At 42.9% G+C, this 27,310-nt stretch overlaps 1 protein-coding gene across 1 annotated transcript in view; it reads right to left on the reverse strand.

Moving 5' to 3' along the window:
• LOC141007023 (polypeptide N-acetylgalactosaminyltransferase 10-like) overlaps nucleotides 1-18,468 on the reverse strand; it is an 87,191-nt gene extending 68,723 nt beyond the window's left edge. Inside the window, exon 1 of the mRNA XM_073479345.1 lies at nucleotides 18,167-18,468. Within this exon, the coding sequence (XP_073335446.1) occupies nucleotides 18,167-18,325 (159 nt within the window). The 5' untranslated portion in view covers nucleotides 18,326-18,468. The remainder of the gene's footprint in view (nucleotides 1-18,166) is intronic.
• Nucleotides 18,469-27,310: the final 8,842 nt, after the last annotated feature.

The raw sequence follows: 27,310 nt of genomic DNA on the forward strand, positions 1-27,310 counted from the left end.
GGAGTTTTGACTGTAGATCTTTTCCAAATCCCTGTCCATCCCCTGTGCACCGGCTCCACTGCTCTTTGCTGCTCGAGTTGAGGATCTCCGAGCGGAGATTGAGGCGCTGAGACCTCCCTGGAAGACGCATCCCGGCGGGGCTGCCACACAGCGTCTGATCTCCCAACAGGAGTCATTATCCAGAGCTCTGCTGCGACCAGAAATACCAGGCAGAGGACTGGACAAAGGCCACGACAGATGGCTGCTTGTCTGACTTCTGCAGGCGCAGAACTGTGCTTAATTCTTGGATGCATGACATGCAGACGCAAATAAACTGGCAACTTTCATGTTGTGTGAACAGCTTCACCTCTTGGAGCATGTTTACTCTGCGAGTCGGAGTTTATCTCACTGCCATCAATGCCAACAACAAGCCCTAACCAAACCTACCAGAGCCCGACCGATTTATGTATCTGTGAAGAAATATTTTATTCATGAAAGCTATATGAATGTTTGACGACAATACAGATGATCTGTGTTGTCATTATGTATTAATTTGACGTTGCAACTGCCAAGTATCCAAAGGGATGAAGGTAGCACACACACCCTTCTTCAGGACGGAGTTGACGAATCTCATTTTCACCGATTTATTCTGTCCATTTCAAACCACATGCTAACGTTTCAGCCTAGCGGCCTTCATCAGAGCATGAGAAGTCGTGTCATTTACATACAGGGGCTGGCATGTGATGAGTTCAAGGTAATGTCACATATAAAGCCTAAGATACAGCAGCACTTAACAGGACAAACAGCCCCCGATGCAGACAGTAGGTCCACCACTTGTTACCACTTGACTGAAACTGACCCAAACCTGGGCCTTATTTCTACATTTTTGTACAAACCCAGCCTCGCCTATCAGGTAAAAATGAGTTCAGGTCGAGTATCCACGCTCCAGTGTGTACCGCTTATACACGTTTTGCAACGATCCCCCAACTGTGGTTACCAAACACTCCCAAAGATGTAATGGAGGCAGGATATTTTACAGTTTACAATAAACTTACAATAAAGTGCACTGAAACTGTAAACTTCACTTGCAATTAAATACTTTTTAAGGTTCCCAAGCATCTTGTTCTGCATTATGTTTTGTTAAAAATGAAAATTGATTGTGATTGATTGAAATTCAAATAGTTCTTGCAACTTCAATGAATTTGTCTGTAAAATATATTTTCCATTGTGTTTACTGGCGGCCCGCGTTATTTCCAGGTAGAATCGCGTTTTTATTACCAGGCTCCAGTAAAACATGTATAGCACCGTCTTTTCCACACAAAGTCAGTACAGGCCTGTACCGCTTTATGCTACAGTACATACAAACAGCAGACAGACAGACAAAAAGCTTTGAATAATCAAATCACCGAATAGTTCCCGGTGACTATCGATTTGCATTTTTGCTTGAAATGTCAATCCCTAGTTTGGATATTGCTGCACACTGGTGAACATGTTTGCCTACACACGTATATCTGTGATGGGCCAGTATTTGCTGACCAATACATCAAGACTTTGGCAGCACAAAGTTCATCTAATTCTAGTTCTTCCTCACTGAGTATTACAAAGTAAACAACAAGAATAAAGCTGTGCGTCTGTCTAAAGAGGAGAAACAATAATCCCCTAAATACTACATGCTTGACCAGAGAGTGTGGTGGTGTTAACAGGACCTTGGACAGATGTGTCATACAGAGCATATGTTAACCTGCTGAAGGCAGCTCAGGCAACATTACACATGACAGATTACACCACGTCATTCCAGTTAAAAATTGAATTTTAACAGGAGACATAGTGTGATGGATTTGTAAGGGGCCTTCGCTGGTAATTTACAGCTGTGTTGCCGCTGCCATGATCACAGCTTCCACTGGCACCTGTCCAAACCCATCTGAGCAAAGTGCTGTTCAAATAAGCCCCTTATTATCATGTCTGAGAGAGAGGAGGCAGAGAAATACTGTACGTGGCCATTAAATGCTGCTGAGTTGTGGCGCTGCCAGCTCAAAGAGCAGCCTCTGTCTGGCCAAACCTCCTCCTAACGTCCCATGGTCCTTGGATCTAACGCAGACCAGCGGACTGTCCTTCAGGCCTTTGTAGAGTCAAGGCGCAGTGATGGAAACAATCTGCCCTGCTGGAGAGTCCGTGAACACGGCGTGTAATTCTTCCAGGGACGCTACTCATCAGTGACCTCAAGGGGAGGTCAAGAGAGGCATATTCCTACACTTAAAATGTCAAAGTAAAATGTTTCCATCCACCTGTTTATATGTAAGTGTACTTTTAATTTCCATGTTAAGCGAAGTGGAGGGAAAGAAAAGAAGAAAACTTGATAGGAGCAACAAAGAAGGATCCTTCTGTCAGGGTGAACAGACATGCCACAGATGTGTCAGATACAGGGCTGCACGATATGGAAAAAAAAAAAATCATACTGCGATTATTTTGACAGACACGGCGATTGCAATATTATTCACAATTAGTGGGAGTTTTTTTTGGGTCTGTACCAAACAAAGGTGCTTCTAGGAGTTTCTAGGCATCTATGCAGCTTTCATCATGTTGTTTGTCACATTCTGCCTTCTACAGCTTCTGCGATTTGAATATCGCACTTTGCCGTACTGCAATTTTCAACAATATTTTCGTTAATGGGGATTTTGGACTAATCAATGAGCCTTTACGAGTTAGTGATTAATAAAAGAAATAGTCTGATCAATGCAGAAAATCTCAGCCTGTCGTCCAAGGACAGTCTGATCTACTGTATCTGTCGGTCAACTCTTGAACTGGAATGGAAACGCTTGGCTGGTCACCCGTTCTGTCAGTATATGAACAACATTTTCATCATCTGCTCAGTGTTTCTGCGACTAGCAGCCGGCAGCGGCCCTTCCCCTGACTTCCTCTGTGTGAGCAGGACTCAGAGCCTCGTCTCTTCATGTTACTGCTGCTGGGCTTGGCTGCGTTCAGTGTGGGAGGCCAGATGCCACCGAGGGGACAGAGGACAGATGTGGCTTACGTAATGATCAGCAAAAATCAGTTGTCTCAGTGGCCCTAATCCTTCCAGCATCCCTCCATACATCCATCCCCCTGCGGCTGCCTCGTCCGTCTGCGCCAAGCTTTTTACTGTGCCGCGGCCGGCCGGAGAGCTCGAGGCACGCCGCTTCCTTCCCACCACTGGTTAGAAAAGAGCGAATCAATGAGCTCAGCGGGGAGAGATTTTACAGCTCCACTGGAAGGTAATTATCAACATTTGTCAGTGATGGGGACAATCAGGCCACGGGATGATAGCTCGGGGTTCAGCAGACAACAGTCCAATATGAGAGAATAATGTGAAACAAAGTGGGCAGAGGCGACGCTTTGAGAACGGCTACAAAGACCCCCATTCAGAGGCTGCTTCATAATGGAATAACGCGCTGTAAATCTACCCACGTGTTTCAGCCCGCTGCCTCACATCAATGCTGGAAACTAATGACAAGCACCAGTTCATCTGGGCAGCAAAGAGACCCGACAATAGAAGCAGAAAGGTTCAGATTTGGAGTCACTGAGTCACATGAGATGAAAACTACTGGGGAAAAAAAGAGGAATTTTCCACAGAAATATGAATATTAAAATAGCGGAAGTTTATAAATCCAATAAAAAGAGCTGTGTCATATTTGTTTACTGTAGTAATCCAATTGACACATGACATGGAACTGCAATTATTTTCAATTCAAATATGCAAATCAATCAATGAAACTCTCTGCGATGGTTACTGTGCTGCACAATTGATCAACATATCATCAAAATCACAGTATGGCTCATCGCAAAAATCAAGAGAAGCTGCAGTTCTTTGACAAAAGGTAAAATGTGCTGCAGAGGTGTCTTAGCCTACAGAGATTCTCTGCAGATGGAAAATGTTAGCCTTGAAAAAAATACAGGATCCGGGGTCATCAACTCCGAGAAAGGCAGTACTCAGTTTTACAGAGAAGGGACACAAAGTGAGCTCGGCTTCTGCAACACAGCAGCTCAACAGCTCGATAAATAAAACAACTGATCAGACTGTGTTCCCACATCTCAAAAGATTGAACACTGAGCACTCCTCTTCTTCTTCTCAAACATCCACCAGAGAGCCACATTCAGTGCAAAGGTCTGAAAACACTGACTGACCCTCTTTGACCCTCTTCCCAAAGAGAGAAGACTTGATATGAATAGGCTCCTTTCACTCCACTGAAACTGAATCTTTTGTTGATTTTTTTTTTGACGATTGCAGAAGTTTGAACCGCTGCCAGTGCAATTAGAAACTTGTTGACATGAGTGGCATATCGAGTCTCTTCAGTGGCAGCGTGCTCACAGCAGCTGATGATGCGAGTTATTTCTCCCTCCGCGGACGTGTTCGTCATGAGCTTAATTCACATGTGTCAGTCACACGTCGGTGGTTGAAAGCAACTAACGCAAATTACAGTTCCACAAGTAGCTACACGAGTGAGTCACCAATAAGCAGCGAGTGTCGCAGTTCCTCAAAGGTTGACATCCACCGTTTTCTATCTAAATGACTTCTTAAGGTAAAATGTGACATTTCATGGCAGTATAAATCAGCTGCTCCCTTTAACACTCAATCATTTGCAAATGATGACGCAATGTGAAGCAGGAAATAGGTAAAGATGAGGATATATTCGATAAACAATTCAACAATCACGATACCACAGAATAAATGCAGAAGAGAAACGGAGCAGCAACAAACAAAAACTGAGACAACAAGTTTTTTTTGCCGCACAACAGGAAATGCATTAATCGGTGTGAAGAGTGTATGGAGTTGTGTTTTGTCTGGACTGTCGTGACTCTGATGGGAAAAATGGTGAGGTAATAATATCTAACCTTCTTTAAGCCAATCACATCAGCATTAATGACTGGAAATACATATTTCAGAGTCCTTTATGAAATCCTCGCACCTACAACTTAAATGAACAGATCAAAAACACACCATTTTCCAGCCGATTTTTTTAAAATATAGAAAGCTGTCTCTTCTTGTGCACTGCCGATAGGTTTTGCACAGATTCTGATGGCTCATTCAGCTAAACAGACGCCAACAAGGGTCGACTTGTGCCAGTGGTGAGGGACACACTGCAACAACTAGGGCCACAGACGGTCCTGACATGGGCAGACCGTCGGCCTGGTGTGTCAGGGCCCTGTCACAGAACTTGATGGAAGACATTGTACTGTTTATTTCAGGTGTGCAGCAAAGGAACAACTCAGTCTTCATCAGAGAGCACAGCTACAGTATAGTAATATTCACAGCATCTGAGATTGATTGTATGAAACTTGCAGCAGGTAACGACCAGTTCTGGATACGTTTTGTTCACCTGAGGGGGAAACAATATGCAAAGTGACCAAAAGTTGCACACTGTAGTTTTAAAATATAATATTCTGTTCTGTATTGACACAGAAATGTATCAATACTACCAAAAACATTTAAAAATCCGTCCAATAAATTCAGCAGACCAGCACTTGAGTGACAGCTGAGTTAATGTTCCCATTAAACTGGACTGTTTCAACATTGCATCAGCAGCCACCACCTGAGCCGTTCCCTGAGCCTGGAAAAAATCCCAGCATTTACAGCTCATTTCATTTACCTTCTCCTCGCCCAAACAGCCTGGCTGTTCACGCACCGCTTTACAACCCTAATCAATGCCAATGAAAATATTTTACAAGATGAGGGGAAAAAAGGAAATATCCCCTGATTGTGATCCAAGATGAAGACGGGTGGGGGGGTAGGTGGTTTGTATGTGCGTGCCTGAAATGATCAAAGAAGCATAAATGCTAACAGTGACATCACCTGCTGTTCCTACAAGTAGCTCAGTATAGTAAGTAAGGAAGGCCACGGTCTAACAGAGCAAAAAATGCAGCAATTTCTTCCGGAGACAGCACGTCAATCTTGAAACAGCTGCTCAGAAGTGCTGGTGTGGCTGCAGTCTGATTGCTGAAAAGTGCTTTAAGACTCGAAAAAGCGACCGACTGCCTCAGTTAAAAAACATTCCTCTGAAGCTGTTTGAACTATAGGATACATCTATTGCGCCGTGATCTGTCAGAGTGAAACAAAGTCGTCACTTGACAGAGAAGCAGGGTGGCTGCAGCCTTATGCTGAGAGAAGAAAGGCTTCATTCTTTGAATCACAACCGTGGGAATGTGGGTGAGGAGAGTTGAATGAAGCTTACAGTATGCCTGAAACAGCTGCTGAGGTGCTGCTGAGCAAAGAGCTGAACCCTCCACCACCACGTTCACATTCATAGAAGAAGAGATTATTCTGGGTTATCAGGATATGGCAGGAAATCACACAGCACTATAAGCATTTACAGCACAACACCTGTTACAACACCCGGCCATATATCAGCAGGTTTATTAGCAGGATTTTCTCAGCTGTGCTGTTTATGATACAGCGTCATTCACACTTTTAATGCTACCAATCTAATGCCTTGAGACCTAAAATTCATACCTTTGCTTTAAGTGGTCTTAGACAGTCATTGCTTCCGTGTTGCTGGCTATTAGATAAACATATAAAGCTGTTCTCACCTAATAATCACACACGGACTACGAATTTATTCCAATAGGGCAGTCAGTTTCTCCTGTTGCTAGTTTACTAGTTGATTTCCTGCTCAATGTGTCTCCATGCATCTTGTCCTTGTAGCTCGTCAAAGTTGAAATCTCAGACTGATATAAAGTGTTAGAACAAGAACAGTCTTGTAAGTTTTTCTAGACAATATCCAAACTCCAAACAATCTATTATCATATATAGCTCAGCCCTACGTTAACGTAGCAAAGCACTTAGTTAATTGCACTTCACATTAAGACGTGCATGAAGTTGAACCTCTCTCTACCTCCTCAATTGTTGTGGCAGCTGTTACCGGTCTACTGATGTTTTCTTTTTAAATAAACCAACAGAAACAAAGCTGCATCTTCAACTTAATCAGTCTGACTAACAAGTAATAAAATTAAAATTACTGCCTTTTAGATTTCTTCTGATAAGTTCATCCTTGAGTCTAAGTGGACATCGGTCCTACATTTGATGAAATTCCTTCAAGACCTTCTAGAGACATGGTGTTCACTAGACTGGGACGCCGTGAGATCAGTGTGACCTTGACGTTTCGACATTTGATAACTGAAATTGGATCAGTTCATCCTTAACTCCAAGTGGATGTTTGTGCCAAATTGGACGAAGTTCTCTCAAGGCATTCTTGAGATATTGTGGTCACAAGAACAGGATGGACGGACAATCAGAAAAACATAATGCCTCAAACTACAGATATCACCGGCGTGGTGGCATAAAAACCTGCACAAATGGGGTATTTTCACCAAATAAACGACTTAAAGGATTATTAGTTATTGTCAAAAGGATCATAGCTGAATATCAGGAAGATTTTCATGCACTTTTTCATTCTGATTTAATAAAAAAACAAAAAGGAAGGGGCATTAATAAACCATACAATGGCTATCAGGGGCCATGTCGTGTCTCTCCAGCTGTTTTCATTGAGCTATTCTTAATCCTTGAACCTCCAACGGGAGATACAAACTGACATTTCTGATTCGGGCGACTGCTCAAAGAGGAGAATAACCACATTACTGAAGAGCATGTGAACACAGCACAGTGTTCAGAGGTTAACAGACACAGCTGAGTGAGCAGAACATACAGAAGCAGAAAACTGCCTCAGGTTAAATGGTTCATCTGTTATGGACACTGTTCCTTCTTCCCATGATGCTCGGCTGATTTAACTGTCATGAGTGTGTCATGACTGCCGTTTTTTTTTTCCTTCATCACCTGATCTGTACTGCTGTACAGCCAAGCAGGCGATATGGGGAAGATAGTGCTTTGTCTTCAGCACGCACACACACACACACACACACACACACACGGCTATTACCTAATGTGCACAAAGCCAACAGCAGACTGCCTTTAAATGCCACGGACTACAACAGTACGAGCTACAGAAACTCCTCGCATCAAAGTGTGCTGCTGGAGGAAAACTGAATATTCTCTCCGGTGGAAGCACACTGTGTGTTTTTCCCCTCAGAAAGATAAACTCATCACAGGTCAGTAGCTGCGGTCAAGTACACAGCACAGAGTTTTTCAGCAAAGATGAACGAAAAACACATTTTCCCAGCCGGCATGTGAACGCAGCAAAGACAAGTTGAAGTGAAGGAGAGCTGAGGTCCGTTTATCAGCCAACAAGTTAATAACATGTTCCCGATGGTTCCAGTTAATTGTGAACATTTTACAGTTCAGGAATTCATCTGAGGAGCAGCGGTAATAATACCAGCAGGTGAACTTTAACTCCAACTTCATTGAGATTACCAGCGACCGATAATGAGGAGGACAAGGGTCGGAGTCAGTGTTCAGACCGCAAACCTCACAAATAAGGAGAGTGCCTCGAGGGACAAAAATCTACAATAAGAGCACGAGATACAGAGAAGAAGTTCAACAACCTGAGTGAAACATTTCAGCTGTACTTTCATTTGGGGAGCAAGCGTCCTGTTCAAACCCAAACTGGACCGTTTCAACCTGGCTGCTACAGGGACGTGCAATCTAACATGGCGACCATGTGCACAAATATAAATAATAAAACTCCACCTTACTAAGTTACTGCACCGTTAGCTCCATCATTGTCCAAGATGGTGAGCAAGCGACTACCAGATGTTCAGCTCTGAGCCTTTAGTCTCTGAGTGATGGCGTAGAAAGTTTTCACAGTATACTCCTGTTCATCTCGCTTAGATGATTTTATTTTATTCCTTTTCTTTCTTTTTTAGGGTAACTTGAAAGATCACTCTAGCGTGTACAGGCTGTAGAGTTTCAGGGCGCTGCACCGCCCTCACAGTTTAGTTCTGTATTTTACTGTTCAATTAAACATATTGATGTTTGACATTTGTGGATCAATGCAGAACTGTTGAATCACCACTCTTATCCTAATCAACTTGTTTTTTTCCACCACCCAAAACTATTTGTCACTTTTCATTAGAAGTCAACCAATACAACTTTTTCAGGGCCGATACCGATTATTTGAAATCAAGGAGACCGATAACCGATAATTGGGACCGATATTCATTTGCAGTAAAAAAGAAAATAGTGTCACAATTGACTCAAGAACTGTTGGAGTTCAAAGCTGAATATCGACCCCGATAATCATCCAGGCGATAATCGGCCGATCCCTACTTTTCAGGGAAAGGCCTTCCAGGAGACACGGTCTGTTAATGTTTGCCTTTATCCCCCTCTGTATGACAGTCAGCTGTCTGGGACACGCACAGTGTTTCTGTGGTGAGTACCATAAAAGGTGAAGAAGGCAACTCTGCAGAAAGATAGCTGATCGACGAGTCCTCCAGGTTGTCAAACACCAACACTTTGGGTCATTATAGTGTTAAAAACTGCACGTTTCAGATTTTATTTTCACACAGATTTGGTCAGGAGCCCAGAAATATTATCATCTCACCTCGGGTCAGTGCGAGTGTGGAGCAGGTTTAAGCCAAAATACAGGTCCACTCAAAAAAAAACTAAATATATTAACATGAAACATTAGAGTGCAACTTCTTCAGTGTGAGGCTCAACACAGAGCTGCCCTTAAATTGGCATCCAGGGATTAGTGTAATCATCTGAACATGAAAAAAAGCAGCTCCATAACCCACGTGGCTGTAATTAAAAGGCTGACTCCTCGCTCCGTATCCACAGGCTGTCTGCTGCACCTGTCCCTCATTTGGCTCCTCGCACTGATCTGGGGCAGCAGATCCCTGACAGGCATACAGAGCAGCTTCTGCACGCGCTCAGTCGGTGCCGCAGCCAGCAGCGAGTCAACGTCTGCCTTGTGTGAGGAACCTGGGGAGGAAACACTCTCCAACAAAGTCAGCCTGTGAACAAACACCTCTTTTACCAACTCACTCTGCCTTTTTCTCCTGAGGTGTTTCATCCCCTCCCTCTCTCTCGGCTCTGAGTGATAAAGTGCAGCGACTTAAGTCTGCAGCGAGGAACTGCACTTGTCTTTGCAAATGACTTTCATCCCTCAGTCTCCCTCGTTTCCAGAGGCTTAACACATTAAAGGTAAAATCTCATTTCCCAGTCTAGCAGCAGAGCTAGCCCCACAGCCTCAGCGACACTGCATCAGGTAGTGACGCTAACAGCTTGTCTCCTGATCACAAAATCCTGCAGCTGTGTGATTTATTGTCTCTGTGAATAATCTGACTGTGACCAAATCTCCTTTCAACACGAGTTAATTCCTGCCTAACTTCATTCAACATTTCTCTGAATATGTCACTCTGCAGTAGAGCAATGAAAAATGATACTTGTTGGGATGTGATCACAACATGTAGCTGTCAGAAACATGCTGATATTTAGCACGACATTACGTTTGTCCATCTCAACCTCAGCTGGGAGGGAAAATAATGCAAATGATTATAATCAAAATGGATTCATTAATTCATCGTTTTTCCTGAAAATACTAACATGCTCATTTACACTGGCGTAGAACAAGCTAAGATCTTCGAATAGGGGTGGTGATCTGATGATTTTAAGTCATGATTGATACTGAAGGTGCCCACAATCTGCTTTTCAGGCAAATCATAAAGATAGCACTATTTAATGTCCCTGAACTTGTGTTTCCAAATGTCTCATAACTTCATTGACTAGCCAACAGAGTGATGCAGCCACCTAAAAGGCTATGCTGACTGGAAAAATGACTTCACATGGCTCGTTCTTGGGTGACGTACAGTAAACAGTGCAACATGAGTTACAGCTAGTAACACGGCTGAAGAGGAGCTTGTGTTAAAATGCAATGTTGGGTTATAACAGTGCAAATAAAGACATCAAGTCTGAGTACAGGACAGGACATTTCCGGCTAGTTAGATCATGGCTCGTCAATGGTATTAAACAAATCAGATATTACAGATCGTCGTGTCTTGTTGGTCGAAAACACAAAAATATTAACAGTTAACTATCCTATTGTTTGAGGAAATGTTTGGAACTTCTCTTCAAAAATGACTGAAATGCTGCTTCAGTTATTAAAATGCACTAATTAACTGCAATAAATCAAATGCAATATCCAAGTCGCAGAAGCTACAATGTGTTAATAAAGATAAAACGTGTGGCAGAACAGCATTATAATGAAGCACTGAAGTGCTGCGGAGATGCCCTCACATGACCCAATAATCATGAATCATATCGCATGATGAGGATCAACGTGCGTCAACTAACTGACTGATCAACTTATATTTAAGTGCTACCGACCAGCAGGAGACACTGACTTCATATCCGCTTCTTTATTAAGCAACAGTCCAGCACCTGCAGTGTAACGTGTCAACATCATGTCCATCTACAGGTTCATGACCTCTCTGTTGTTTCACAGCCTGACAAACAGACACTGACGGGTCAGCCTTGCAGCGATACATGTTTTTTTTACGATGGCATAAAATGCAACAATGCACAGTATAATCAAGTCTAATGAACTCTCACAAGTGTTATCATAAACCATGTTAAATTGTCTTAATCCCACTCACAGCCTCTCTAATTGCTCTTAACCTCACAGGATTCATAGAGTTGATGTGATTTCCTTAATTGCAGAGAGCCGGCGTCTCCTCGCCTGTTTGCAGGAAAATCACTGCAGCCTGAAATTACTCCCAATTCCGAAAATGTGCCTTGAGGAGGGCTCGCTTTTTTTTCTTCAAATCCTTCTGCATGTGTGGTGCAATCCGCGTGAGCCGTTTTTTGCGAGGGCAGCCTAAATCCATTCAATTTCAATTTTGTTTCTTGTGCACTTTTGAGTCGTGCTTTCCCGTAGGTGCAGCCTGGAGGTTCCCGAGCGTCTCTGAAATCGCTGCCTGCTATTGGCATGAAACATCATTCCCTCTCTCCCACATGATGTCAATAGAGCAGAAAGGAGAGATTTTTCACAGGACCACGGGCTAAACTCTTATTCAACTTTAATGTTTATCAGAATAGCAACAGAGAGGAAACAGACAGGGCGCTGCGGGTCAAACAGTTCGACACTGCCGGAGCACCGAGGCAAAGAAGGGGACCGGGTCTTACAGACGACTGTGCCGAGGCGTCAGAATCTGGGACATTTAGATGACTTTATATGTCGAGTTTGGCCCAGTTCCTAGACTTTAGTTGTAGTGATGAGAGACGCGTCGGCTCTGTCTTATAAAAATTTCATTGCCGAGTAAACTCTCTAAGAAGAAGCCGTTCATTCACTGATTTGGAACATCATTTGTGGAGACACTGCTAACAAACACCAACATTTTTATCAATAAACGCAGGAAGACTTCTAGTGTTTTTCCTCCCAGTATTTTCCCATGAAAATATTAGCTATTCTAACCATGGATGCCGCAAAGCTAAATATATTCCACTAAATGATTTCCTCTGGTCCCAATCACGTCTCAGCACACTGGTACAGAACATGTGTTCTTCAAAAGGTCTTGAACAGTTAACGTGAATGAATAAAGCATCGAGGGTTTGTTTATTTTCCTCAGAAAGGACAAATGTCAGACTTTCAATGTGTTTAAAGGCCCGTGGGAGCCCTGGAGGGCAGAAGGGTCAGACAAATATCTGATTTGCATCGTGACTGTGGGGTAGGAATACATCAGAAGCAAGACATCCAGGGAATTCAAAATCAGACTGAAGCACTGGGGCTGTTTACTCAGAAAACCAGTTTGTTCTTAATAATAATAAATAATTTTGCCTGGTAAGCTGCGGTTCAACAATCTGTGACCTCCGAGGCAGAAAACACAAATTGAAAAACGTTCTTATGCTATTTTTCTGTTGGGATTTTTCCTTGTCCGGAGATGTTCTACATAGATGTCCTTGTTTACTCTGAGCTCTGCTCATTAATAAGACCAGACCGTCGCTGACTGACCTTCTACTGGCTTTAAAGTCAGTCTGTGTAAGTGTGTGTGTGTGTGTGTGTGAGTCAGGGGTTGTACTGTACATGTGTCAGAGGCGAAAAAGCACAAGGTCCTGCAGTGATGAATGAACAGTAATCCGGCCTACAGTGTGTGGCTCATAACTGTAGCCTCCAGTGCACAGAAGGCCGTGTGATGCTCGCTGCTCTGTGACAGGACCGTGAATCTCAGCCAACTTTCCTTTCAAGAGCGCACTTTATCTTCTGGACTTTTATCAGAGCTGATTACATCCAGTTAGTGAGAGGGAAAATCCACCGGCAATTTGGCCCAAAGCTATATTTTCTGCATGGCTCTCTTTGTTTAGTCTAACCCACCTCCAACAGCTCAGGCTGGGTTGGGTTTACTATTTATCTGAATTTCCTCCATGTTTGGGTGAAGTAGTGGTTCCCAAAGTGGGTGACTTGAGCCTGGGTGAAGAATGGTTGCCATAGTAAGGCAACACAGTTTCCAGGATGGATTTTTTCAGATGCACAGCAGTCAGAAACCGAGCGATGAACAGACATCCTGAAACGTCTCAGTCCAAACACACCTTAAAACAAGGTTTAAATGGACCGGGGAGCGAACTGTCCCACACCACAATACCTCATCACCAGGAAAAAACTGTCAAACACAGCAACAGTGCCAAATAAGTTCAAGAGACATCTTGAGAAAACAGCTTCTATGGCCTGCCAAGATCTAGAGTCCTTTAAGTGTTACCACAGTGTTGCCAAGTGCTATTATTCAGTGTTCTCCACAGAATGGCAGTGTATCTATAGCGGGTGGACCCGAGCCACCAACCCAAAGCGTTGGTATTTGACGACCTGAGAATAAGACTGAATATCTTTTCCAGAATCGTATTTTTAAAAGTCGGCCTACATAGTGTTGCTTTAATTGTGTTCTCCCAGTTTGTCTTGACTTTCTGCATTGCCTGTATGTTTCATAAAGTCACCCAACCCTCAACGGAGGTGTAACGCGGGGAGATTGTACACTAGTTGATAAAAAAAATGCATGACACTCTTCAGACGACAGTTAGCCGGGCAGCACAGCAGGCAGCAGGTCAGACTACGCAGCCTCGTTTTAATTCTACCCACTGCTCTCCTCGTCTCTACCCTCCAATTAACCTGAGCTGGTGGAGCAGGCAGGTGGAAGCCGAGCCACCTTTAGCTTCAACAGACGTCCTTAATAACAGATGGGAAATGTGCAAATTACCTCTCTGTCACTGTCATGGTGGGGAAGCTCTGAGGCGGCTCATGTTTGCTAGAGCGGTATGAAATACTCATTCAGGCAGCGTATGCATGAGCACATGATTACAGCTTTCACTGCTCGTAGCTGCTGGATTTCGATACAGTCGTGTTAGCACGGTGCGAGCGGGGGACGCCTCAGAGGAAGACACTTTTATCTGGTGCTTAGATCAGAGCTGTACTACACCTGAGGCCTGGGCGTTACTACAGTTGTCAGAGAGAAGGTACGTATGATATCAGTGAGATATAATGTGCCAAAATAAAGACTATCAAGGTAATTAATCTTCAAGGGAAATGTCAAAAAGGCCTTCTATCACCTCAAGTCCCAAAATCAAAATGTTGCTTCTTTACTTTTTTATTATCATCTATAGTTGCTGGTTAAATGTATCAGCAACCATTACTTTTACCTCTGAACTGTACTCAGCTGAAGTAATTCATTTACTTACAGTAAATCTGTTGTTTTGTCACATTAAACTGCAGTGCGCTGTTTAATTTCCCATGGTCCGCTAGACTTCAACTCTATCAGTCCTGCTATGTAATTAGCTGTTAGCAACATTAGCTCTACTAGCTCCATCAAATGTCAGCTGCATTAGCTCTATTAGCTCTGTTAGCTGTATTAGCTCTAATAGCTCTGTTAGCTGTGTTTGCTCTGTTAGCTCTCTTAGCCAAACATGCCAAAGGACTCTGTTTCCCACTGGCTGCTAACAGCTAACAGCTAACTAGTTCTCCTCCTTCCAATTTGAAGTTTACAACGTAGCATCAGGTAAAAAAAAAAGAAAAATTGAGTGCATCTCCCTTCAATAGTGAATTCACTGCATCCTTTCAGGTTTTAACCCGTCATATTTTCTTGGGTCTGGCGCCAAGTAGCACAATGATAGTTATACATACAAAGATACAAAAACCTCCTCTGTCCCAGAGGCATCCTCAACTGTATGTTTGCTTGATTGTTTGGAAACAGGACACATCCTGAGAATCCTTTAAAGGCTCCTGCGTTAACGGAGAAAGTCGGCCTTGTTTTTCAAATCAGCCCATCTGTCTCTTATCAAACGGTCTTGAAGGTTTACAGCTGTTATCACACAGTTTGCTAATATGTAACAAGCTTTTCCCGGCCTCAGAGATGTCCTTTAATCCCGTTCATAACACCTCTTGTCATTTTAGATATCACAACCAAACTTGGGCAGAGAAAAGTAATCGTTGGGGAAGATCTGTGCAGAATAAGCTGTTTAAAACAATTCCACAATTCAGGATACAAATTATCTGTAGCTGCTGATAAAAAGAGGATCTTACTGTGGACATTTACAGAATAAACGATGGACTGATAATGAAATAATTGTTTGCGGTTGTTGTTGTGTTTAAGTGATACACGTCTGCGGCCTTTTCTAACACAAGCTCCGGCTAAAGCATCAAAACTGAACTCTCCCTTCGCTTGGTTCCTTTTCTACAATCAGTCCAGTCAAGCAGGTTTGGTGGATTTGGACAAACTCCACCACCACCACCCAAAACTCACACCGACACACATGCACGCACGCACACACACACACACACACACACACACACACACACACACATACCAACAGTGAAAGCCTCCATTCAGCAGATTTGCCTCATTTGAATTAGAGGAGCTACTATTGTCTGCCAAACGCCGTCCTTCTGAGTGAGGTTTTTTGAATTCTTCACCTCACTCCAGTTTGTGCCTCTCACTTATTCAGCTTCTTTATGTTTTTTTTACTGTACAGACTTCTGCAATGATGATTCAATCACAAGGTCTTGCTTTCATTAAACAGTCAAACCTTCGACACCCCGAGATAATGAAGTTGTTCCAAAATACTTTGAGACCCTGCTGCAAAAATGTTCAATTTACTGTTCAGACTATTTGAATTACAACTCCTTTCACATGCTGCGACTTCATGGCATTGTATGACACAAGGACAAAATGCATTATCCCGTAAGAATGTAACAAAGAAGAGGTAAATGTAAAACTTTGTAACATCAGATGTGTCCTACAAGATGAGCAAAGAGATTAAATGCTTGGGCTGCTATTTCGCTTAAGTTGAAGGAATAAAATCCTAATTTTTAGAAATCTAGTTTACTGTATGTGTTGCAGCATACTTTTTTATCCAGGTTAGAGGAGTATTTAAGGATTGCTGATAGCTCAAGTGTAGCTAAACATGTGTGCTTTTATCAATTTTACCAGTAAAACCTCTGTCAGATTTGAACATTTCTGAGTTTTGGCATCAACTGAACTGCACCAGTCTGCAGAAGGTTGTCTTTTCCGAAACACAATAACTTGTATCATCAAAATAATTGGAAAGAAACAATTAGTTTATGATCAATTTATCAATCAACAAGTGGTTTCCAGCATCTAAAATGTGAGGATTTGCTTCTGTTGTAGCAATTTGAATATTGTTGGATTTCGTATTGTTGGTTGAACAAAATAAGCAATCTGAAGAGTCATCTTGGTCTCTGTGAACAAAAAGTTCACCCAAATATGAAAATTCAGTCTTTATCTATGGAAAGTCGGGTAAAGTTTCATAGCTCACAAAACATTGCTGGAGCTTCACGGCAAAACAGCGTTGCAGCGTTCTCCTAAAAACCGGAAGTAGCTGGAGACTGGCTTTATGACGAACATTTACCTCGGAAGTTGGAAGTCGGAGCTGGTAGTGACGTCATACCCAAGTTGACCACGATCCAGTACAATACGTTGGAATACCAGTTGTAGCCATGTTAGCCATTATTAGCGATACCATTTCATTGTACTTTGCGCATAAAAACATTGAAGCAACACGTCCACCGATAGAAGTTGGACAGTTCTGTGTGTACGACTGATTTAATGAGACACAAATAAGACAGAAGTGCTAATAAACAATATATACTACAGCTGTTGATAAGCGGAGTAGCCATCTTGTATTTTGAGGTTGGGGTTGGTGAGGTGCGTCTGACTTTCCTAAGGACATTCCTGAGCTTCCAGTTTAGCATTCGGCTAACTTGAATGGGGATAAAATAATTTACGCCCCTTCTGGTTTGCCCCGTGGAGCCTCCTTCCTTTAATAAAGGGCACTTCCTGTTCGCCGACATTGTAGAAACTAAATAATCACAAAAGCTATAAAACTACAGAAGAATATCATTATGCACTTTGTGAAGAAAGTCGATGCTTTAGTGGCTGGTTGTTGACCTGAACTATGTTAGGTTGGTAATAACTTAACGATATTGATATGATATACATATCAATGAAGCATGCCGTTAGGATGCAGTGATGGCAGCGGCCGTAGGCTAGGCCAGCTCGCATAGCTGTCAGTCACTCCCCAAACTGGAATTGATGGGAGTGATGGAGAGCCGACTTTATTCTTGACATATCGCTTTTATTTACGAACTTGTATTTCGACTTTATTCTTGAAGTGCATCATGAAAAGGAAACTAAACTTCCTCCTCTCATTTCTTTTCTCAGCCCCTGGCCCTGACAGTCAAAACATAGCTACATAAGGGCTTTTTTAAAAAAAAAAAAAAAATAGGGCCTTGGGTCTACAAACACTGTCACACAAAAACACCCTGCTCTTTAATATAACCCAACGAGCACGTGAACGCATCACGATAAACACAGACCCCATGTTGCGCCTTTAACTTCGCACTGACGTCCTGACCTGTGAACGCACCACCGCTCCTCATGTCAGACACAACTTCCTGAACTCCGTGTTGTTGCAACTTTGCTGCGACGCCCAGCTCCGCTCGGCTACGTGGCTCCTCTGTCACCCTGCTCCGCGTCGTAACTCACGACCCGCCGTGCTGACACCGAGAGGTCCATTTTGTACCAGAACCACACTCACACACGCTCACAGTATGGGAATGTAAAGGTCGGTGTGCTGGGGAGTTAAAGCGGCTGAGGCGGAGATCGACGCGGCGTCTCGGGCGAATCTCAGCCGCCACTGCGGCGAACAAACTCACGTTTCACGGCTTTTCTGGCGGGTACGGTCGCCGTGAACACACCGCGAGGCAGCCCCCGTACAAGCGGCGGAGACCTCCCCGGCCACCCTGTAAGCCGAACCCCTTACCTGTACGAGGGGGATGCCGCCCGGACCGTCCACCGCGTCGGGCGAGTTGTCGAAGACTCGGTCCCGGTACAGAGACCACAGCCCGACGTTGGGGAGGAAAAGAAGAGCCGCTATGAGCAGCCCGGCGACCTGCAGCAGCCTCTTCTCCTTCCGCCTCATCTCTCCGGGAGGAAGCGTGCGAAGCGGCGGCGGTGGTGGCAACTGAGCGAGTCCCGAAGCCCCGCTTTACCCGAGCGGAGACAACTTTCACTGTGACTGGGGGACGGACGCCGGCGCTGTGACGCTGCCTGCGCGGCGGGGCAGCTCTGCCGCTAGGGGGAGCGAACCGCTGCGCTTCCGCCTGAGCGGGGAGGAGGAGGAGGAGGAGGTGGAGGAGGTGGAGGAGGAGGAGGTGGAGGAGGAGGTTCAGCCAACACAAGACCTTAATGTCCTAAAGCAGATCTCTTTAAATGAGTCGAGTGAAATACACAAGTATCAGAACCGAACTGAGCCTTCAGGAAAAGTTCTGTGACCAACACGCGGCTTGTGCTGCCTTCAAATGCACCTCGGAAAAAAAGACAAACCATCTGCATAGATCATAAATCCACCCTGGGGAAGTACATCACGAGTTCATTTGAAAAAGACAGAAGTGGTAAAAGTGTCACTACCACCAAAAGTTCTGTACTTTACTTGAGTATTTCCATTCCATGCTACTTTAAACTTCCTCTCCACACTTTACTTTGTACTCGACTACATTTTATTTGATAACTTTAGTTACTTTGCAGATTATTTAAGACTTATTTAATCAGCAGTATCATATAAAATCACACATTCACACGTTTAGAAACATTGGTCAACCCATAGTATACAGTATATACATGTAAATATATGTATAACTTACTTAAACTTCCATTTTTTAATACTTAAGTATGTTTATTGCCAAAAAATATATTTACTTTTGATACTTAAGTACATTCAATATCAGATACTTCAAGACTTTTTCTCAAGTGCGAGTAGTATGGGTGACTTTCACTTTCGCCAGAGTAATATTTTCACACGGCATCTGTACTTTTACTCAAGTAGGACTTTTGAGTACTTTTTTACAGCATTCAGTCCCTTAGTGAAAGTTACTCTTTTACTCTGTTCCAAGTAAAAATCATGCATTTCAATTTTTATTGAAGTAAAGGTACAAAAGTAGCCTGATAGCATCACAATCTACTTCAAGTACTAACAGTGAAAGTACTCATTTTGAAAAATTACATATTTCAGAATATAGTGGAGTAAAGGAAGAGTAGGAGAAAATGGAAATATGAGATATCTCGCCTTTATTTATTTTCATTAATCATGTTTTTTTGTGAACTCAAAGGGAATTTCAATCAAGTTGTTTTTATAAATTTTTCATTAATTTTTTTAATCCAAATCTATTCATGTACAAACCACCTCCTGAATCATTTTTAATCGCTGGAAGACTTATAAAGTCTTATGAAGATAAACTGACATGAATTCTCCCTTCGAGGGTGACTGAGATTATCATAAACTCAACTCAACTTTATTTATATATTATTTACACACACACAGTCAATCCAAAGTGCTTAACAGCATAAAGAGGAAAACAAAATAAAATGTAAGGATACACACACACACGCTACAAAAAGGAAATTAGTGTAACATATAAGGTTAAAGGGACAGTTCACCCCAAAATCATATACATATTTTCTCTTACCTGTTGTGCTGTTGTGTATCCATCATTGGATGGACTTTCCTCTCACTGCCAAACTAAATCAGTTCCCCAATATGTTTTAGATCATATTTCCAAAACTTGAAGGGCAGATGTCATTTATTGCAAACATTTAATGGCACTGTGGTCAATGAGTAAACACAGGGTGAGCACTGATGTCACTTTATTGTGTCAAACAACCCCCCTCACCAACACTGAGTGGCTAAACTAACCAACAGGTGACTTCTCTGGACTGAAAGAGCAGCAATTTGTGGCGAAAAACAAAGCAAAGAAGAAAAAAAAATCACTTTGAAAGGAAAAATCTGTATAAATGGGTTTACAGAACAAATGCAGAGGCTTCCATACAGGGCACAAGGGCTCGCTCAATATCACAAAGGCAGATCTCAACCAAACTAAAACTCAGATGCATCATAAATAAACAGCACTCAAGATATTGATGTTGATTTCTTGTATGTATCTTCACACCCAGAATAAAACACAATTCCCCGAAGGAGCCTCTGTGCCGACGCAGGATTCATCAGCCTGATCACAATCTCAGGGACTTCAAAGCACATCGTGGTCGTCTTTGAACACATTTGTAAAATATTTTTGATTTTATTTCATGTTTCATTCAGATAAGCACGTATGTGGTTAGTCGAGTGTCCTTTCATGTTGCCTCTCTTCTCTTCAGCCTTCATGTTTCTTTAAAAATCTTCTGGCTGAATTCTTTTCTGGATCTTGTTTGTGCAGCCCATTGAACGACGACTCTTAACAAGTTTGCGAATGCACAAAGGCAGATGCTGACTGTGTTGTGTTTGCCACTCAGCAGGGAATAATCATCTGCATTCAGCAATGTCACGTCAAAACACTCCATACAGCTGTAGGCCACTCTCTACAGCCTGTTAAACAGTGCGGTGGGGATCTCGAGCTGATATCTTCTGCTTTTTGTCACCACATGTGGTCGATTAGCACAATGCAAATATGCTGATGAAACAAGTTGTCTTGCTGTAATGATAAACTAAAAGTTAACCTTGCTTTATTTAGACAATAGGAACCTGTTTTACTTTTAACACGTGGGACATTTCAGTGGACGTGGGCGGATTCTCATCATGACACAGCACATCTGAAATATGTCACTCATCCAAAATAAAAAAAAATCTCAGAGCAGGGCAGTGCACGTTGGAAATGTCATCAGACTGAGGCTGGTGTTCAGCAGGTATTTACTGATCCAGTGAGGTCCAAACCAGCCACCATCTGTTCCATCAGGTTGTTTTGTGCTGCTGCCCTCCTTCAACAGAGCCGAGCCGCAGCCAGCAGAGGAGGAAATGAAGCTTAATCGTGTCTCTGATGGAAATCCAAGCAGCCACCACATCTATTTTGTAAGCACAGAACAAAGCATATGTGGAGAATCTTCTGTGAGCATGTGTGAGTGCATTCCTACTGCTATTTCTTGTTGGTGGAGAAAAAAAATGTGCATTCAAAGGACGACAGAAGAAAGATTAAAAAAAAGCTATTATGTAGAAATTCTGCATTAAAATGTCTGAGGTCTTTATATATAGTCTGTTGAGTTGTGTTCATACATAATCCACAAGTTTATTCAACGTAATGCTGCGTTTCATCAGGTCACCGTCGCTGCTAGACTTCGTCCACTACAGTATGACAGTTAATGCAATAGACTGTCTACATGTCTGGACTGTCTGTTACCTTTTCTATACGCTTCAATTTATGAATTTACATAAAGTTATTTATAACATAAATCTGGCACTGAGACGAGGCACTGGAGAACGTGCATACAGTCACATCCTTTGGACCGATTCAGCAGCACTGAATAACTTTAATCATCCACGGGCTTGTATAGACAACAGAGAGGGACGGGGAAGGTGTCATTTTCATGTTACGTTACAATCCGCTCACGTATGGCCAAAAAAAAAGTGATTAATTCATGTAAATTGCTACAAAGAGCCCTTTTACACTGGCAACAGACACGTTTTTTGCTCTAACTTATTAAACAGTAAATGTGATATGGTTTAAACAAAAAAGGACCCAATCGCAAGATACAAAGAGGCAGTAAAAGTGAGCTTTAATGAAGAAAGCTGTAATCCAAAAACGGCAAAAACTCAATCAAGTAGAAACAGATGAAGAGCTGCGAACACGAGGAACAGGACTGATGCAGGGATACAGACGGGAACAGGAGACGCAGGACAAACAGGACAGACGAACTGACAGAGACAGAGGGGAGGACGAGGGCAGACAGACTGACAGAGAGAGGAAATGGAAAGCAAAACATGACACCTGAGGACAAAACTTCAAAATAAAACAGGATATAACAAAACCAAAAATTAAACTATGACAAAACCTTGGCTGCACGATGTAATGACCATAGCATGATCGGTTCCCTGTAAACCTCACTTTCACGATGCTTTTCTGTCTGCCACCGGGCACCAAATCTCCCGGGAAGGAGAAGACTGACTGGTGATCCAGCCTGACACCATTTCTGTCTGCTTTCATATCTCCATAAGTCACTAAATGAATTAATAAAGTCATGTTTTGTCCTGTGGCCAACAATACCACGTGGAAACGCTGGGGGAGAACCATGTCCGTTTCCACCCTATATAACTTTTTACTGCTCGTTGTCTGTAAATGCCCCAAAAGACATAACACACTGTGCAGGAATCTCTTCCTTTTTCGAACATCCTACAGCTCAGGAAGGTGGACAAGGTCCAAGATCCTCTCCTCCGGACCCACAGCTGCACCATATTTTATTGTCGGATTTTGGCAGATTACTGCAGAGCTGCCAGGCGACTTTCACCCTCTTTTTGAATAAAAATGAGGGTGAAACAATGGCGTTGTTCCTGTGCGTTATGTCTCATCAACCATAAGCATCGTCAGTCCGTGCCTGTTCAGGTCCAGTTCCTGGATCAGATCCACTCACGACAGCCCCGGAGGAGATGAGCCTGCAGCTGACAGAGAGCAGTGTGGCTATTCAACAGAAGAGAAAGGAAAATAAAACAGGAGGAAACACACAGGGTGGCGATGAGGCAGAAAAGTTATTAAAATATTGTATATCATAAAACTGCAAGTACATTTTTATGTCTATGGACATCCAGGAAACAAACTAAAATTTTAATGTTGTTTTACTGAAGAAAAACCCAGAAGAAGAGCAGGGGAGCAGAAGGTCTTTTCATATTTTATTGTGATGCCCTGCTCTCCGCCCGCTGACTTTCTGTTCTTTACTGTTTGTTGCGTCAGTATTTATACCTGCCGCCTGCTAGCACCACAACGCCGCTTGCTGCCTCTGTGTCTCTGCACGCAACCTTCAGAGTTATGGATTTAAAAAAAAGTGCTCGGCAAAAAATCAATGCGAGTCGAGACACAAGAGTGTGGCTGACACACAAAAAACATCAAATGCATGAGCAGAAACGTGAAACAGAAAATCACACAGCTGGAGAGCGCGCTGACAGAAAAGGCTGAGCACAACGTCTGAAACACAGATTTTTATTGTTGACATGTACTTTGAAGATTATATTCATGCACACAGCTGCATTATGTGAGAATAGCATGATTTGGACTGATGCTATTTTCCCCTGTTTGCACCTGACTCTGACGTAAAAGGCTTCAGCTGAGATCTATAATGTGTTTTTTCACAGAATGAGGTCAGAATGAGACTAATCAACATGTTAATGATGAAATAAATGAAGTTGGACATGCATTTTTTTATAGCCACCAAAGGTTTTGGTTTGAGGTCTGACATTAAGGATTCATGTGTAAACAGCGAGATTACACAGAAGTGGTGACGCATACTCATCAAACTGACTTGTCACCACATAGTAACATCACTGACAAATCAGGGGGATTCTAACATACAAATACCAGTCCATTAGTATATTTTTAAAAATGTTTTCCACATTATGAAGGATTTTGCACAACATACATCCCCGAGCCAGGTTTTAAAGCGTCTTCATCCCTGCACCACATGTCCGTAACTTCGCTGTATTCAGCCTTGAAACAAAGTTAGCCAGCTAGCTCTACTGAGGAAGCTAAGCTAAGAAAAGGCAAGTACAACAGCACAATTAAGAGAAACGCAGTGACAGCCGCCCACAGAGAAGAACCAACACTGCCATCAATGTAACTGAGGGTCTTTGGTTCGCCTAATTGAGCTGGTTTGATAAGAAAATAACATACAGGACACGGAGACGTAATGTTGGTGCATCGAGCAGTAACAAACGTCTTTTCATTTTCTCTCTCACATATCACAAACACCAACACCAACAACTCCTGACTTATGGCAAGTCTGAGAGCAGACACTACTTCTTCATGCTCTCTGGTCATGATGTGAGGATGGTACAGTGCCCAGCAGTCGAATACTGTCAGCCATCAGCGATGGACGATTGCATCGACTACAGAGCCAACCCAGAGCATGTTGCAATGTTCTGAGGTGCTTTTTTGCAATAAAAATTGGGAGAGCAAGTAAAAACTGACTTTATCACACACACACATAATCTCAAACTTGATATATTCACACACACACACACACACACACACACACACACACACACACACACACACACATATTGTCAAGCAAACAAGCAAGCAAACCAATTATGATACATACTACATGGTTACCACTAACCATTAAGCAGTACTTCTTTTAATAAAATGGGAGACTTTCATGTTACATGTGTCTGTGTCATCAAGCAGACTTGGCCTTGCAGGCTACGCCTCTGGCGTCACTTCTTGAAGGGCCCCTCAAGTGCAAGAAAAGTGCAAGTCGAGGGGTTGTTGGGTGGCTGTATGGGTCATACACTGGGCTCCCACAGTTGAACCCCCCTGGAGACCCGGGGTTTGCATCCCAAGTGTCAAGGTTGATTTGTTTTAAGTGAGTTTTAATACTTGTTTTATGGATGTTTCCTTAAACCAAACCAAACCGTAACATTTTCACAACGTTAACAACAGTCCAAAAGTCTGTTCATCAGCAAGCTTTATTTTGAAAGTCTGACTGGATGTTGCATTTGTATTTTTGCTAACTTGACTGGGCAAAACCGACGCTAGAGGTGTTGGTAGAGCACTGACCGCGAGTGAGAACGTGTTGGTGTGACTCATTGTTTTTTGAAACTTGCAGGACACCATGATAGTCGGTCAAATTTGTGGAAAAGTTGTCCTGGATGGACCCAATATGTGACTACTGAAAATAAAGCATTTATTCTGTTTGGGTCCTGCTCAACACTTGATGATGCTCGATACTCGCCTTCAGCAGCTCATCTGTCCGTCATCACCTTCAGTACCTCCTTGTGTAGCAGCTCACTGCACAGAGCAGAGGAGCAGGAGTCCGTCTCGCTGCTTTTAATGAGTCTTGAGTTTATATAACTGTACAACAGCACTTTGCTAAACTCAGAAACGTAGAAATAGAAAAAGTTAGTCACTCTCAAAGGTATCTTCTCCTCCACTGCAGCTCAGCTCAGAAACACTGTGAGCAGATACAAAAATGATAAATTCGCACTTGAAAGACTTTGGGAGATACCCACTTGACTATTCTGACTCAGACTGCTGAAGCCTCATATAAGCTCAATGTATAATGCATCTTTGCACAGGATTTTTTATCCCCCAGCTCATACACAGGAAGTGCATTAGGACGGGATCATTTCAAATCATTTGGGCATGAGAGTGTTGTTTTAAGAAAACCAATCCTTTAAACAACCTGTCAGAGGAGTTTCCATCACTTAAAGAGCTGAACATAAAGTTATTCTGTGACACATTCCCCAAGACGAAATGTGTCCTACAGGCTCGGGTCGTCTGTTCTGACAAACGGCACAGAGATATCGCTCCACTCAACTGGCTATCGGATAAAAGCTGACATCGGCTGATCGGAGACTTCTTCTCTTCACACTTTCCTTGAAACAGAACTGACTGGACCAGTGGATCATAGTGAAATCATTTCAGTGCTGATGTGTGATCATCACAAGTGAGCTTTGTACACTCTCTGTCCCTGCGGTGTTTCCTGTTTATTCAGCACATGGGGGCACATTTTATGCTGCTGTTTCAGTGAGTTCAAAAGGAATGGATGTCGGCCGTTAACGTTTCTGCAAACCACTAATTCGTTCACAGTAGCAGGCTACGTAGGACGTCATATCATGTTCATGTTACATGTTTATCACAAGACTTTCATAGCAGGAGGTGGAGGGGATGATGGTGGAGTTCGAGACAGCATTTCAACATTTGTTAGTTTGACTTCACTGGATATTTTTAAGGAGAAGTCTGGACAATTTGTGAGTTTTTAAGAATTTGAAAGATGGGACTCCAGGTGTGTTTTATTATGACCAAAACAGACCAATTTGATTGGCCTAAACCTAATCAGAGATTTGTGGATGGCAGAAATGTCAGCTGTCAGCATTTATTCTAGTATTGGGTTGGGCTGTTTTGTTGCTCTGTCAGACAGTTGTCTGGTTTGTCTAGTTGACTGGTAGTGCTTAAATTGTTTTTTTATAGTTGCCAGGGTGATGGTGTGTGAAGTCAAAGTAATGGCACATCAAATTAGAGGGCTTCATGAAAGTCCTTTAAGGCAAGTCTCACCACTCGGCATCCATCTTGGCAACGTCCCTTGGCAGTTATTCCAGGTTAACAAGACCAGGCTCCAATCTAAATGAATGGGGCAAGAGCCAGAACTTCACTCTTAATGGTCAACGGGACATAAAACTGCATGTATAGAATCGCCGGTCCAATCTGATAAAGAAAACGTTTGGTGATTCGGCCCCAAAATAAGGTTAAAACACCGTTTTCCTAAGTTATACCTCTAGTGCACATTTGCACGGTTTCATGACACCAACTTCTTTTTACGGCTTAAAACAGAGTGCCGTGCCGTGCCGTGCCGTGCCGTGCCGTGCCGTGCCGTGCCGTGCCATGCCGTGCCGTGCATTGAATGTAAGTTTACTGTCTAATCTTGAAGTACTGTAACCTCACCGTGCTTGGTAATCCTGTGTGTTAGTGTGATATCCCCCTTTTTCCATGCTCATTAGAAGCACGCCACCAACTTGAAACTGTTGTGAATCTCAACTGCGTGCGTCCATAGGTGCCACAGCGCGATTGGCTGATATTTTTCCCGGTTCGGCTGCAATGATTGGCTTTGGTAGGAAGGGGCGGGATATGTTGTCATACAACCGCCATTACAGACTTTTCTATTCAAGATGCCTGATGTGATCCATCTCTGTCTTATAATGGCTCTGGCTTCATCCTCTTAATATGTTTGTTCAAAATTTCATCTTAATCCATCCAAAACAGATCGATGTTGCCGTCCCTGGAGACAAAAAGAACAAAAACTGGTTAATAGTAACTCATCTCTGGTAATGGGAAACAACATCAGGGGTTAAAAGGATCCAACATAACAGTTATTTGTTTGCATATCTTTTAGTGGCTCTTTCACCCGCTCTCCGCTCTCTGAATGTTTTGTAATTGCA

The sequence above is a fragment of the Pagrus major genome, chromosome 13 (assembly GCF_040436345.1).
Source record: "Pagrus major chromosome 13, Pma_NU_1.0".
Classification (NCBI taxonomy): domain Eukaryota; kingdom Metazoa; phylum Chordata; class Actinopteri; order Spariformes; family Sparidae; genus Pagrus; species Pagrus major.